At 46.3% G+C, this 16,292-nt stretch overlaps 1 protein-coding gene across 2 annotated transcripts in view; it reads right to left on the bottom strand.

Annotated features, from left to right (window-relative positions):
* The window catches only part of LOC118377448 (serine/threonine-protein phosphatase 2A 55 kDa regulatory subunit B beta isoform-like), a 64,019-nt gene that overhangs the window by 20,487 nt on the left and 27,240 nt on the right, over positions 1-16,292 (bottom strand). For both annotated transcript variants that reach the window (XM_052487812.1, XM_052487811.1), the window contains exons 2-4: positions 8,276-8,373; positions 6,744-6,909; positions 3,821-3,933 (exon numbers count right to left, since the gene is read on the bottom strand). In XM_052487812.1, the coding sequence (XP_052343772.1) occupies positions 3,821-3,933; positions 6,744-6,909; positions 8,276-8,373 (377 nt within the window). The remainder of the gene's footprint in view (positions 1-3,820; positions 3,934-6,743; positions 6,910-8,275; positions 8,374-16,292) is intronic.

Below are 16,292 nucleotides of genomic sequence, written 5' to 3'. Positions count from 1 at the left end.
ATTCCCAACTTCCCAACAGACTGTAGAGACACACAGATGTCATCCATTATGGTATATGACATACAGTCATATACCGAGCAAGAGAGCGAGCAAGAGAGCGAGCGAGAGAGCGAGCGAGAGAGCGAGAGAGAAAAGGGCAACCAGTGAAGAACAAACACTATTATAAATACTTGATAAGTACTTGATCAATTTGCACATCATTATAACACTGTATATTTGAAATGTCTCTATAATGTTTACTGTTAATTTTTTATTATTTATTTCAGTTTCATTCATTGTCTATTTAACTTTCTTTGGCAATGTTAAAATATGTTTCCCATGCCAATAAAGCCCTTTAAATTGAATTGAGAGACAGAGACCGAGAGAGAGAGAGAGAGAGAGCGAGAGAGAGAGAGAGAGAGAGAGAGAGAGAGAGAGAGAGAGAGAGAGAGAGAGAGAGAGAGAGAGAGAGAGAGAGAGAGAGAGGGAGAGAGAGAGAGAGAGACAGACAGACAGACAGACAGACAGACAGACAGACAGACAGACAGACAGAGGGGAGAGAGAGAGAGAGAGAGAGAGAGAGAGAGAGAGAGAGAGAGAGAGAGATGCTATGCTAGAGGCCATTAATAGATGCATGCCAACACGTCTGCCATACAGATCCTTAACACTGGGACCCCTCAGGGGTGTGTACCTCAGCTAACCTGAACTACTCTTTATTATCTATGCATAGTCACTTCACCCCCACCTACATGTACAAATTACCTCAACTAACCTGTACTACTGTTTATTATCTATGCATAGTCACTTCACCCCCACCTACATGTACAAATTACCTCAACTAACCTGTACTACTGGGTATTATCTATGCATAGTCACTTCACCCCCACCTACATGTACAAATTACCTCAACTAACCTGTACTACTGTTTATTATCTATGCATAGTCACTTCACCCCCACCTACATGTACAAATTACCTCAACTAACCTGTACTACTGGGTATTATCTATGCATAGTCACTTCACCCCCACCTACATGTACAAATTACCTCAACTAACCTGTACTACTGTTTATTATCTACGCATAGTCACTTCACCCCCACCTACATGTACAAATTACCTCAACTAACCTGTACTACTGTTTATTATCTATGCATCGTCACTTCACCCCCACCTACATGTACAAATTACCTCAACTAACCTGTACTACTGGGTATTATCTATGCATAGTCACTTCACCCCCACCTACATGTAGAAATTACCTCAACTAACCTGTACTACTGTTTATTATCTATGCATAGTCACTTCACTCCCACCTACTTGTACAAATTACCTCAGCTAACCTGTACTGCCGCACACTGACTCGGTATCGGTACCCCCTGTATATAGCCTCCACACTGACTCGGTATCAGTACCCCCTGTATAAAGCCTCCACACTGACTCGGTATCAGTACCCCCTGTATATAGCCTCCACACTGACTCGGTATCAGTGCCCCCTGTATATAGCCTCCACACTGACTCGGTATCAGTACCCCCTGTATAAAGCCTCCACACTGACTCGGTATCGGTGCCCCCTGTATATAGCCTCCACACTGACTCTGTACCAGTACCCCCTGTATATAGCCTCCACACTGACTCTGTATCAGTACCCCCTGTACAAAGCCTCCACACTGACTCGGTATCAGTACCCCCTGTATATAGCCTCCACACTGACTCGGTATCAGTGCCCCCTGTATATAGCCTCCACACTGACTCGGTATCAGTACCCCCTGTATAAAGCCTCCACACTGACTCGGTATCGGTGCCCCCTGTATATAGCCTCCACACTGACTCTGTACCAGTACCCCCTGTATATAGCCTCCACACTGACTCTGTACCAGTACCCCCTGTATATAGCCTCCACACTGACTCTGTACCAGTACCACCCTGTATATAGCCTCCACACTGACTCTGTACCAGTACCACCCTGTATATACCCTCCACACTGACTCGGTATCGGTGCCCCCTGTATATAGCCTCCACACTGACTCTGTACCAGTACCCCCTGTATATAGCCTCCACACTGACTCTGTACCAGTACCACCCTGTATATAGCCTCCACACTGACTCGGTATCGGTGCCCCCTGTATATAGCCTCCACACTGACTCTGTACCAGTACCCCCTGTATATAGCCTCCACACTGACTCTGTACCAGTACCACCCTGTATATAGCCTCCACACTGACTCGGTATCGGTACCCCCTGTATATAGCCTCCACACTGACTCGGTATCTGTACCCCCTGTATATAGCCTCCACACTGACTCGGTATCGGTACCCCCTGTATATAGCCTCCACACTGACTCGGTATCTGTACCCCCTGTATATAGCCTCCACACTGACTCGGTATCAGTGCGCCCTGTATATAGCCTCCACACTGACTCGGTATCGGTGCCCCTGTATATAGCCTCCACACTGACTCTGTACCAGTACCACCCTGTATATAGCCTCCACACTGACTCTGTACCAGTACCACCCTGTATATAGCCTCCACACTGACTCGGTATCGGTGCCCCCTGTATATAGCCTCCACACTGACTCGGTATCGGTGCCCCTGTATATAGCCTCCACACTGACTCTGTACCAGTACCACACTGTATATAGCCTCCACACTGACTCGGTATCGGTGCCCCTGTATATAGCCTCCACACTGACTCTGTACCAGTACCACCCTGTATATATCCTCCACACTGACTCGGTATCGGTGCCCCCTGTATATACCCTCCACACTGACTCGGTATCAGTGCGCCCTGTATATAGCCTCCACACTGACTCGGTATCAGTGCGCCCTGTATATAGCCTCCACACTGACTCGGTATCGGTGCCCCTGTATATAGCCTCCACACTGACTCTGTACCAGTACCACCCTGTATATAGCCTCCACACTGACTCGGTATCGGTGCCCCCTGTATATAGCCTCGTTATTGTTATTCCTATTGTGTTACTTTTTATTATTATTTTTAACTTTAGTGTACTTGGTAAATATTTTCTTAACTCTTCTTGAACTGCACTGTTGGTTAAGGGCTTGTAGGCATTTCATGGTAAGGTCTACACGTTGTATTCGGCGCATGTGACGAATAAAGTTTGATTTGATTGAGCCGGAATTCTCTGTGTGAGAATTAAAGAATATGGTTGGCTGGGTGATGGGATTGCGAAGAAGGTAGAGTGAAAGAGAGATATATAGAGATGATCCCCTTCATCGCATTCATGTCAGTGCACATATCGATCAGTCTCTCACTCCGTCCCTCCCTCCTCCGAGCCGTCTGTCAGTGCTGACGGAGCATATGAGATCTGTCATATAAATGATTCTCCATACCAGAGTATTGAAAAACGGATTCTTCTCTTAGTGATAAGGAGCGAATGTACCATGAGAAATAGACCTGTCCTGAGAGAAGTGAGCTGCATATTCAATGGAAATGTGCAAAGTCATTTGGAATAGCCAAAATTCTATGAGTTTATTTGGGAGAGCAATATTGTATATTGCCAGAAGACTGAAACATAAGCATTTGCTTTATATATCCTCGTTCATAAAGTATTCATGTCAGTGATATGAAACAACATCATTCTCATCTTGGGACCCCTCGGGACAATGATATATTAACTCTTATTACCTAGTATTATTCTGTCCTTATGAGATACTGTGTGTGTGTGTGTGTGTGTGTGTGTGTGCATGTGTGTGTGTGTGTTCTCACCCGTAGTGAGGTGATTGTGGATGGGTGTGTGTTCTCACCCGTAGTGAGGTGATTGTGGATGGGTGTGTGTTCTCACCCGTAGTGAGGTGATTGTGGATGGGTGTGTGTTCTCACCCGTAGTGAGGTGATTGTGGATGGGTGTCTGATTCGTCCGTCTTCATCCTTCAGGTTGTATCCCTCCGGTCGTCTGTCTCTCTCACGAATCTTCCAGAGCTTCACTGTCTTATCTATATACACACACACACACACACGCACACGCACGCACGCACGCACACACACACACACACACACACACACACGCGCACACACACACACATGTACACCGAACACAAAGCGAGAGACCGAAACAGAGAGAGAGAAAAAGAGAGAGCGAGAGAATGTAAGAGAGAGAGAATGAAAGAGAGAGAGAATGTAAGAGAGAGAGAATGTAAGAGAGAGAGAATGTAAGAGAGAGAGAATGTAAGAGAGAGAGAATGTAAGAGAGAGAGAATGTAAGAGAGAGAGCATGTAAGAGAGAGAGAATGAAAGAGAGAGAGAATGAAAGAGAGAGAAAGGGAGAGGGAAAGATAAAAGAGGAGAAATAAAGAGAGAGATTATTAATCTCCATGCTACTGTGATTGTGGGTGGTGGGTGTTGGGTGGTGAGAGTATTAAGTTCACGCTACAGGTTCCCCAAGGGCACCCCCCCACACACTCTCAACTCAAAAAGTGGCGCACAGAATGCAAAAATATTCTTAGAAATATTTAACCTCCACACATTAACAAGTCCAATAGCTCAAATGAAAGATAAACACCTTGTTCATCTACCCAGCAAGTCAGATTTCTAAAATGTTTTACGGCGAAAACATAGCACATATTAATGTCAACCACCACCAAAGACACAGCTAATTTGAATAGCCATGTTGAACAAAAGATGCAATCAACAAACGCAGGATTAAAAGAAAAATAATTCACTAACCTTTTGAAAATCTTCATCAGATGACAGTAATAGGACATGTTACACAGTACATTTATGTTTTTTTCAATAATATGCCATTTATATCCATAAATCTCTGTTTACATTGACGCCATGTTCAAAAAATGCTACAAAAATGTCCGGAGAAATTATGATTCCGCCAGATAACGCCAGATAACAGCAATACACATCATAAACTTTGACTAAATATACATGTTCTACATATAGTTAGAAAGATACACTGCTTCTTAATGCAATCGCTTTGTCACATTTCTTTTTAACGTTACAGAAATCGTTCATTTTTCAATAATCTGAGACGGCTCTCAGACATAAGCAATATTTCTGAGCTATGTTGGAGTCAACAGAAACACAAAATTACAACATAAATATTCCCTTACCTTTGATGGTCTTCGATCATAATGTAGTGGAAGAAGTCATACTTACCCAAAACATTGTTTGGTTTCAATTCGTGTGTCTTTGTCTTAGCAAACGCGACAAATTCCGGCTGAAATGCAGCCAAAATTCCAGGGGTTGCGCATCAAAACTTCAAAATTACATATTATATGTCGACTAAACTGGTCAAACTAAGTGCACAATCAAGCTTTAGGATGTTCTAAACGTGCAAAACAATTCTCAACTCGAACAGACAAACTGACATCGTGTCGTGATTCCTGGAACAAAGGGCACTCCAGGCGCAACGCGCGCAGGAGAGTGCATGTATTTTCTCGTGACACCAAGGTTTTTGCCCGCCAAATGGTGAAAGATCGTGGGATTTTCACAATGAAACGCCCTATTGAAAGAAGACATCTCGCCGAAGACATAGAAACTGATCCCAGATCCATAGCTTGTTGGGAAGGGTAGGTGGGGATGACGTCAAAGTTGGCCCAACTTTCCTGATGAGAGAAATCGTTTGGGAGAATGGCTGCCCTGTGAGTTCTGCTATACTTTCAGACATATTTCAAACGGTTTTAGAAGCTTTAGAGTGTTTTCTATCCAATAATTATTATTATATGCATATATTAGCAATTTTGGACAGATTTCTTTTTCAGTTTACTATGGGCATGCACTTCCTCCAAAGGGGGCAGTATTCTTCCTATCCCTAACAGGTTTTAAGCTCCATGCTACCGTGATTGTGGGTGGTGACATAGTGATGTTATAACTGCTGTCATAAGGAGGATCAGATACAAGTCCGCGGGTTAATCAGTAAAACCAGGTGTACTGTAGGTAACCGGTAAATAATGGTTCAGACAGATTCTTTACATACTGTATATTGTACACCTGCTCTGACCAGGTGAATCCAGGTGAACGTTATTGATGTCACAAAGGGGAGGAGTCAGGTTAAAGAAGGATTTTTAAGCCTTAAGGCAATTGAGACATGGATTGTGTATGTGTGCCATTCAGAAGGTCAATGGGCAAGACAAAATATTTAATGCCTTTGAAGGGGTATGGTAGTAGGTGCCAGGCGCACTGGTTTGAGTGTGTCAAGAACTGCAACGCTGCTGGGCTTTTCACGCTCAACAGTTTCAGTGTGTATCAAGAATGGTCTACCAGCCAAAGGACATCCAGCCAACTTGACACAACTGTGGGAAGCATTGGAGTCAACATTGGCCAGCATCCCTGTGGAACGCTTTCGACATCTTGTAGTCCATGCCCTGATGAATTGAGGCTGTTCTGAGGGCAAAAGTGCGTGTGGGGGGAGGTGCAACTAAATATTAGGAAGGTGTTCTTAATGTTTTGTTCACTGCCTCTAGCCTATTAGATATGTGTTTGTTCTGCTTGACTGAGCCAAAGCCACCAGCAGAATCTTTGCCGATTGAGAGCTTCACGCATGAATGCAACAGCAGAACACACACACACACACTCATGCACGGACACCCATGTATGAATAGACACACACAGCAGAGCCACACGACCAGATGTAGCTCCTCTGGCTATGGTTCCACTGCTTCTAACTCCTACACACACACACACACACACACACACACACACACACACACACACACACACACACACACACACACACACACACACACACACACACACACACACACACACACACACACACACACACACACACACACACCGTTGGTGGAGAGGAGGAAGTAAGCAGCATTCTGCTGTGGCAGCCATCTGATCTTGTTGATCTTCTCCTCTACTTCCAGACTCTTCAGGTAGTCAAACTCTGGATCATGACTCTGGAACGTACTGTACACGTTATACTCCCCTCGCCTCTGGGGCTCGCTTTTAGTCTGGGGTGGAGAAGGAGGGGGGAGAGAGGGAGAGTGAGAGAGTGAGAGAGAGAGAGAGAGAGAGAGACAGAGACAGAGAGACACAGCTTAGACATGTTATACTCTCTGGGGAGAGGGAGATGGGAGAGAGAGGTGGGAGACAGGGATGAGGGGAAGGAGGGAGAGAGATACAGAGGTAGAGAGAGAGAGAGAGAGAGAGAGAGAGAGAGAGAGAGAGAGAGAGAGAGAGAGAGAGAGAGAGAGAGAGAGAGAGAGAGAGAGTGACACAGAGAGAGAGAGAGAGAGAGAGAGAGAGAGAGAGAGAGAGAGACAGACAGACACAGACACAGAGAGAGAGAGAGAGAGAGAGAGAGAGAGAGAGAGAGAGAGAGAGAGAGAGAGAGAGAGAGAGAGAGAGAGAGAGAGAGAGAGAGTGACACAGAGAGAGAGAGAGAGAGAGAGAGAGAGAGAGAGAGAGAGAGAGAGAGAGAGAGAGAGAGAGAGAGAGAGAGAGAGAGAGAGAGAGAGAGAGAGAGTGACACAGAGAGAGAGAGAGAGAGAGAGAGAGAGAGAGAGAGTGTGGGTGCAAAATATAACACAGACAAATGCATATGATGTATAGAATAGTTAAACACTAAAAACAGACTACATGAAGGGAAGGTGACACAAGTGCTAGGATAGCTGGACATACCAAGGCCAGAGGGATATACAAAGGAGGGGGTTAGTCAAATGACTAACTGATGACCAATAGACATAGTTCGCATATTTTTAGGACGTAGAGATGCAGAAAGAATAACAGAGAAGACACATAGTCTGTTGCTCTGAGATAAAGACACACAAAGGAACATATTGAGCTAAGTGCAGAGCCAAAGCATAGGGCTGTAAAATAGAGGAATGTATAGTATTTTTAGTATAGCTGGACACGCTAGAAACTGAGGAGACACATAGTCTGCTGACCTTAGATAATACACAAACAAAAGTATGCATTTAGTTAAGTGCAGGAACAAAGCAAGGGTCTTGTCATCATTATAATCTGATGGAAAGCAGGTACGAGCGTTATTGAGCTGAACAAGCAGGATGCACGGATTGGAATGTAATGTAATTTACATGTGGGATGGGCTCATGCAATATGTGGATAAATACTGGAGCCAGGGCTCTGGAAAAGGGGTGGGTCCCGCGGGGCTCTCCGGCTTGTTATACTGTTGTATTAAAGCCTGATTGATTTCACAAAGTTCTGGTATGCGTTGTATTTGATCCGATTTTCCACTACAAGAGAGAGAGAGAGAGAGAGAGAGACACAGAGAGAGAGAGAGAGAGAGAGAGAGAGAGAGAGAGAGAGAGAGAGAGAGAGAGAGAGAGAGAGAGAGAGAGAGGGTGTGTTTCATACCTCCTGTTCTCTCTGGAAGACCACCACTCTTCCTCCTTTGTCCCCTGTGGCCAGCAGCTCCCCTGAAGGGTTAAACTCCACCGTGGAGATGATGTCAGCTAAAACAAAACATATACACAGTTAATATTACCAGCTACAGTGGGGCAAAAAGTATTTAGTCAGCCACCAATTGTGCAAGTTCTCATACTTAAAAAGATGAGAGGCCTGTAATTTTCATCATAAGTACACTTCAACTATGACAGACAAAATGAGAAAAAAAATCCAGAAAATCACATTGTAGGATTTTTTATGAATTTATTTGCAAATTATGGTGGAAAATAAGTATTTGGTCAATAACAAAAGTTTATCTCAATACTTTGTTATATAACCTTTGTTGGCAATGACAGAGGTCAAACGTTTTCTGCAAGTCTTCACAAGGTTTTCACACACTGTTGCTGGTATTTTGGCTCTTTCCTCCATGCAGATCTCCTCTAGAGCAGTGATGTTTTGGGGCTGTTGCTGGGAAACAATGACTTTCAACTCCCTCCAAAGATTTTCTATAGGGTTGAGATCTGGAGACTGGCTAGGCCACTCCTGGACCTTGAAATGCTTCTTAAGAAGCCACTTCTTTGTTGCCCGGGCGGTGTGTTTGGGATCATTGTCATGCTGAAACACCCAGCCACATTTCATCTTCAATGCCCTTGCTGATGGAAGGAGGTTTTCACTCAAAATCTCACGATACGTGGCCCCATTCATTCTTTCCTTTACAAGGATCAGTCGTTCTGGTCCCTTTGCAGAAAAACAGCCCCAAAGCATGATGTTTCCACCCCCATGCTTCACAGTAGGTATGGTGTTCTTTGGATGCAACTCAGCATTCTTTGTCCTCCAAACACGACAAGTTGAATTTTTACCAAAAAGTTATATTTTGGTTTCATCTGACCATAAAACATTCTCCCAATCTTCTTCTGGATCATCCAAATGCTCTCTAGCAAACTTCAGACGGGCCTGGACATGTACTGGCTTAAGCAGGGAGACACGGCTGGCACTGAGTCCCTGGCGGCGTATTGTGTTGCTGATGGTAGGGTTGGAGCGAGCGGCCGCATCCGCACTTCGGTCCGCAGGTAGTATAACTTTTCATTACATTTCATTACATTTCATTATAGTACAACGGTTTGATTTGTCTAATCTTAGCAATTTCTTCTTAGCTAGCTACATAGCCGTCTTTGTATCAAAGATAATTGCGTAATTATCGTATTTCGTCGTCCTAACGTAGTCTACACTGCTATCTGCCCAGCAGCTAGCCAGCTAGCAAACGTCCACCGTCTACCGAATAGCAGCACTGTAGAAACTATTACACTCAACTGAACGACTTGATTAGTGTAGTGTTAGCTAGCTACATAGTTGTCTTTGCTGTCTTCGTATCCAAGATAATTGTGTAGTTTAGAGTGTGTAGTCTTAGAGTGATTATCTTAATTTACCGAGGTTAGCTAGCCAGCTATTTGTCGTCCTTAACGTAGGAGACACTGCTAGCTAGCCAACAGCTAGCCAACGTCTACCGAATAGAACTTCCGCACTCAACAACCCGGTCGCATTCCGCTTCGCTCCACAGGTAGTATCACATTTTCATTTCATTTCATTACAGCACAACGGTTTGATTTGTTTGATCGTAGCTAGCTACATAGCTAGCTACATAGCCGTCTTTGTATCAAAGATAATTGTGTAGTCTAGAGCGATTTTCTAGGTTAGCGAGCCAGCTATTGTCGTTCTTTTAACGCAACGTAACGTAATCAACACTGCTAGCTAGCCAGCTAGCCCCGAATAGCAGCACTGTAGAAACTATTACACTCAACGGAACGACTTGATTAGTGTAGTGTCAACAACGCAGCCACTGCCAGCTAGCCTACAAAGTCAACAACGCAGCCACTGCCAGCTAGCCTACTTCAGCAGTACTGTATCATTTTAATCATTTTAGTCAATAAGATTCTTGCTACGTAAGCTTAACTTTCTGAACATTCGAGACGTGTAGTCCACTTGTCATTCCAATCTCCTTGCATTAGCGTAGCCTCTTCTGTAGCCTGTCAACTATGTGTCTGTCTATCCCTGTTCTCTCCTCTCTGCACAGACCATACAAACGCTCCACACCGCGTGGCCGCGGCCACCCTAATCTGGTGGTCCCAGCGCGCACGACCCACGTGGAGTTCCAGGTCTCCGGTAGCCTCTGGAACTGCCGATCTGCGGCCAACAAGGCAGAGTTCATCTCAGCCTATGCCTCCCTCCAGTCCCTCGACTTCTTGGCACTGACGGAAACATGGATCACCACAGATAACACTGCTACTCCTACTGCTCTCTCTTGGTCCGCCCACGTGTTCTCGCACACCCCCAGAGCTTCTGGTCAGCGGGGTGGTGGCACCGGGATCCTCATCTCTCCCAAGTGGTCATTCTCTCTTTCTCCCCTTACCCATCTGTCTATCGCCTCCTTTGAATTCCATGCTGTCACAGTTACCAGCCCTTTCAAGCTTAACATCCTTATCATTTATCGCCCTCCAGGTTCCCTCGGAGAGTTCATCAATGAGCTTGATGCCTTGATAAGCTCCTTTCCTGAGGACGGCTCACCTCTCACAGTTCTGGGCGACTTTAACCTCCCCACGTCTACCTTTGACTCATTCCTCTCTGCCTCCTTCTTTCCACTCCTCTCCTCTTTTGACCTCACCCTCTCACCTTCCCCCCTACTCACAAGGCAGGCAATACGCTCGACCTCATCTTTACTAGATGCTGTTCTTCCACTAACCTCATTGCAACTCCCCTCCAAGTCTCCGACCACTACCTTGTATCCTTTTCCCTCTCGCTCTCATCCAACACTTCCCACACTGCCCCTACTCGGATGGTATCGCGCCGTCCCAACCTTCGCTCTCTCTCCCCCGCTACTCTCTCCTCTTCCATCCTATCATCTCTTCCCTCTGCTCAAACCTTCTCCAACCTATCTCCCGATTCTGCCTCCTCAACCCTCCTCTCCTCCCTTTCTGCATCCTTTGACTCTCTATGTCCCCTATCCTCCAGGCCGGCTCGGTCCTCCCCTCCCGCTCCGTGGCTCGACGACTCATTGCGAGCTCACAGAACAGGGCTCCGGGCAGCCGAGCGGAAATGGAGGAAAACTCGCCTCCCTGCGGACCTGGCATCCTTTCATTCCCTCCTCTCTACATTTTCCTCCTCTGTCTCTGCTGCTAAAGCCACTTTCTACCACTCTAAATTCCAAGCATCTGCCTCTAACCCTAGGAAGCTCTTTGCCACCTTCTCCTCCCTCCTGAATCCTCCTCCCCCCCCCCCTCCTCCCTCTCTGCAGATGACTTCGTCAACCATTTTGAAAAGAAGGTTGACGACATCCGATCCTCGTTTGCTAAGTCAAACGACACCGCTGGTTCTGCTCACACTGCCCTACCCTGTGCTCTGACCTCTTTCTCCCCTCTCTCTCCAGATGAAATCTCGCGTCTTGTGACGGCCGGCCGCCCAACAACCTGCACGCTTGACCCTATCCCCTCCTCTCTTCTCCAGACCATTTCCGGAGACCTTCTCCCTTACCTCACCTCGCTCATCAACTCATCCCTGACCGCTGGCTACGTCCCTTCCGTCTTCAAGAGAGCGAGAGTTGCACCCCTTCTGAAAAAACCTACACTCGATCCCTCCGATGTCAACAACTACAGACCAGTATCCTTTCTTTCTTTTCTCTCCAAAACTCTTGAACGTGCCGTCCTTGGCCAGCTCTCCCGCTATCTCTCTCAGAATGACCTTCTTGATCCAAATCAGTCAGGTTTCAAGACTAGTCATTCAACTGAGACTGCTCTTCTCTGTATCACGGAGGCGCTCCGCACTGCTAAAGCTAACTCTCTCTCCTCTGCTCTCATCCTTCTAGACCTATCGGCTGCCTTCGATACTGTGAACCATCAGATCCTCCTCTCCACCCTCTCCGAGTTGGGCATCTCCGGCGCGGCCCACGCTTGGATTGCGTCCTACCTGACAGGTCGCTCCTACCAGGTGGCGTGGCGAGAATCTGTCTCCTCACCACGCGCTCTCACCACTGGTGTCCCCCAGGGCTCTGTTCTAGGCCCTCTCCTATTCTCGCTATACACCAAGTCACTTGGCTCTGTCATAACCTCACATGGTCTCTCCTATCATTGCTATGCAGACGACACACAATTAATCTTCTCCTTTCCCCCTTCTGATGACCAGGTGGCGAATCGCATCTCTGCATGTCTGGCAGACATATCAGTGTGGATGACGGATCACCACCTCAAGCTGAACCTCGGCAAGACGGAGCTGCTCTTCCTCCCGGGGAAGGACTGCCCGTTCCATGATCTCGCCATCACGGTTGGCAACTCCATTGTATCCTCCTCCCAGAGCGCTAAGAACCTTGGCGTGATCCTGGACAACACCCTGTCGTTCTCAACTAACATCAAGGCGGTGGCCCGTTCCTGTAGGTTCATGCTCTACAACATCCGCAGAGTACGACCCTGCCTCACACAGGAAGCGGCGCAGGTCCTAATCCAGGCACTTGTCATCTCCCGTCTGGATTACTGCAACTCGCTGTTGGCTGGGCTCCCTGCCTGTGCCATTAAACCCCTACAACTCATCCAGAACGCCGCAGCCCGTCTGGTGTTCAACCTTCCCAAGTTCTCTCACGTCACCCCGCACCTCCGCTCTCTCCACTGGCTTCCAGTTGAAGCTCGCATCCACTACAAGACCATGGTGCTTGCCTACGGAGCTGTGAGGGGAACGGCACCTCAGTACCTCCAGGCTCTGATCAGGCCCTACACCCAAACAAGGGCACTGCGTTCATCCACCTCTGGCCTGCTCGCCTCCCTACCACTGAGGAAGTACAGTTCCCGCTCAGCCCAGTCAAAACTGTTCGCTGCTCTGGCCCCCAATGGTGGAACAAACTCCCTCACGACGCCAGGACAGCGGAGTCAATCACCACCTTCCGGAGACACCTGAAACCCCACCTCTTTAAGGAATACCTAGGATAGGATAAAGTAATCCTTCTCACCCCCCTTAAAAGATTTAGATGCACTATTGTAAAGTGGCTGTTCCACTGGATGTCATAAGGTGAATGCACCAATTTGTAAGTCGCTCTGGATAAGAGCGTCTGCTAAATGACTTAAATGTAAATGTAAATGGTAGGCTTTGTTACTTTAGTCCCAGCTCTCTGCAGGTCATTCACTAGGTCCCCCCGTGTGGTACAGGGATTTTTGCTCACCGTTCTTGTGATAATTTTCACCGCACGGGGTGAGATCTTGCGTGGCGCCCCAAATCGAGGGAGATTATCAGTGGTCTTGTATGTCTTCCATTTCCTAATAATTGCTCCCACAGTTGATTTCTTCAAACCAAGCTGCTTACCTATTGCAGATTCAGTCTTCCCAGCCTGGTGCAGGTCTACAATTTTGTTTCTGGTGTCCTTTAAAAGCTCTTTGGTCTTGGCCATAGTGGAGTTTGGAGTGTGACTGTTTGAGGTTGTGGACAGGTGTCTTTTATACTGATAACAAGTTCAAACAGGTGCCATTAATACAGGTAACGAGTGGAGGACAGAGGAGCCTCTTAAATAAGAAGTTACAGGTCTGTGAGAGCCAGAAATCTTGCTTGTTTCTAGGTGACCATATACTTATTTTCCACCATAATTTGCAAATAAATTCATTAAAAATCCTACAATGTGATTTTCTGGATTTTTTTTCTCTCATTTTGTCTGTCATAGCTGAAGTGTACCTATGATGAAAATTACAGGCCTCTCTCGTCTTTTTAAGTGGGAGAGCTTGCACAATTGGTGGCTGACTAAATACTTTTTTGCCCCACTGTATAGTGTGAATAATGTACCACAAGGATAATGTACCACATGGACAACGTATCACATAGATCATGTACTATGGGGATAATGTAACACATGGATAATGTAACACGGGGATAATGTTCCACGGGGATAATGTACTACATGGATAATGTATCGCGGGGATAATGTACCACAGGATAATGCAACACATGGATAATGTATCACAGGTATATTTTCACACAGAGATTAAAGTTAGCTGCACAGAGACACAAGCATTTGCTACATCTTAAAATAATATTTATTTTGAAAACTCATTATCACCCATTTTCCATTTACCAAAAATATAATTAAACCTGAAAGCTTCAGCTTGCCTTAAAGCTAATAGCACCGCGTATTTTAAGGGCAGAATATCTAGGAAACAACAGGTTGCCCTGGTAACCCAGATAAAAGGAGAAATATGGGTAAAAGATGCGGGTTAAATCATCACACGATCAGTGCTATTGTTTTCCTCTACATGACTTAAGCAGCTCCTTTCCCCCACAGGAGTCATAGTGGTGAAGGAGTCCCTAAAGGACCTAGACGTGTTCCTCTACATGACTTAAGCAGCTCCTTTCCCCCACAGGAGTCATAGTGGTGAAGGAGTCCCTAAAGGACCTACACGTTATCCTCTACATGACTTAAGAAGCTCCTTTCCCCCACAGGAGTCATAGTGGTGAAGGAGTCCCTAAAGGACCTAGACGTTATCCTCTACATGACTTAAGCAGCTCCTTTCCCCCACAGGAGTCATAGTGGTGAAGGAGTCCCTAAAGGACCTACACGTTATCCTCTACATGACTTAAGAAGCTCCTTTCCCCCACAGGAGTCATAGTGGTGAAGGAGTCCCTAAAGGACCTACACGTTATCCTCTACATGACTTAAGCAGCTCCTTTCCCCCACAGGAGTCATAGTGGTGAAGGAGTCCCTAAAGGACCTAGACGTTATCCTCTACATGACTTAAGCAGCTCCTTTCCCCCACAGGAGTCATAGTGGTGAAGGAGTCCCTAAAGGACCTAGACGTGTTCCTCTACATGACTTAAGCAGCTCCTTTCCCCCACAGGAGTCATAGTGGTGAAGGAGTCCCTAAAGGACCTACACGTTATCCTCTACATGACTTAAGAAGCTCCTTTCCCCCACAGGAGTCATAGTGGTGAAGGAGTCCCTAAAGGACCTAGACGTTTTCCTCTACATGACTTAAGCAGCTCCTTTCCCCCACAGGAGTCATAGTGGTGAAGGAGTCCCTAAAGGACCTAGACGTGTTCCTCTACATGACTTAAGCAGCTCCTTTCCCCCACAGGAGTCATAGTGGTGAAGGAGTCCCTAAAGGACCTAGACGTGTTCCTCTACATGACTTAAGCAGCTCCTTTCCCCCACAGGAGTCATAGTGGTGAAGGAGTCCCTAAAGGACCTAGACGTTTTCCTCTACATGACTTAAGCAGCTCCTTTCCCCCACAGGAGTCATAGTGGTGAAGGAGTCCCTAAAGGACCTAGACGTTTTCCTCTACATGACTTAAGCAGCTCCTTTCCCCCACAGGAGTCATAGTGGTGAAGCAGTCCCTAAAGGACCTAGACATTATCCTCTACATGACTTAAGCAGCTCCTTTCCCCCACAGGAGTCACACACACACACACACACACACACACACACACACACACACACACACACACACACACACACACACACACACACACACACACACACACACACACACACACACACACACACACACACACACAGCGAGGAGCCATCCATCCTATCACTATAAGCAACTATTAGCAACGTCATCTGTATGTTTCTGAATGCAAATCAGCTGGAATGTTAATTTTCTATTTTTCCCAGGATCCTTTGCTCAGTCTTCACAGCCCCTGGAGGCCTTTCTTTCCAACCCAGAGTGATGAAATGAACACCTAAGCTTTCTATCTGTCTCCATTGTGCAGGGAAAAGGATATAATTCCATCTCGCAGTCCATCCAATGTTCATGAAGTGAAAAACAGTATTAGTGGAATGTGCCAGAGACATTTTAAGAAAATGGTGACAAGAAGTGACTGATGACAGGATGTTCTCAATCAGCAAAGTCACATTTACAGTTTGACCTCCTGCAAGTCATTATGGTATTATGATCACATGGGTCCCTATGGGAACACCTCTTGGACAGCACCCCCACAACCCACTGAGGCGTGGGATTGGTG

The sequence above is a fragment of the Oncorhynchus keta genome, chromosome 30 (assembly GCF_023373465.1).
Source record: "Oncorhynchus keta strain PuntledgeMale-10-30-2019 chromosome 30, Oket_V2, whole genome shotgun sequence".
NCBI classification, from domain to species: Eukaryota; Metazoa; Chordata; class Actinopteri; order Salmoniformes; family Salmonidae; genus Oncorhynchus; species Oncorhynchus keta.
This window is presented reverse-complemented; position numbering and strand designations above follow the sequence as displayed.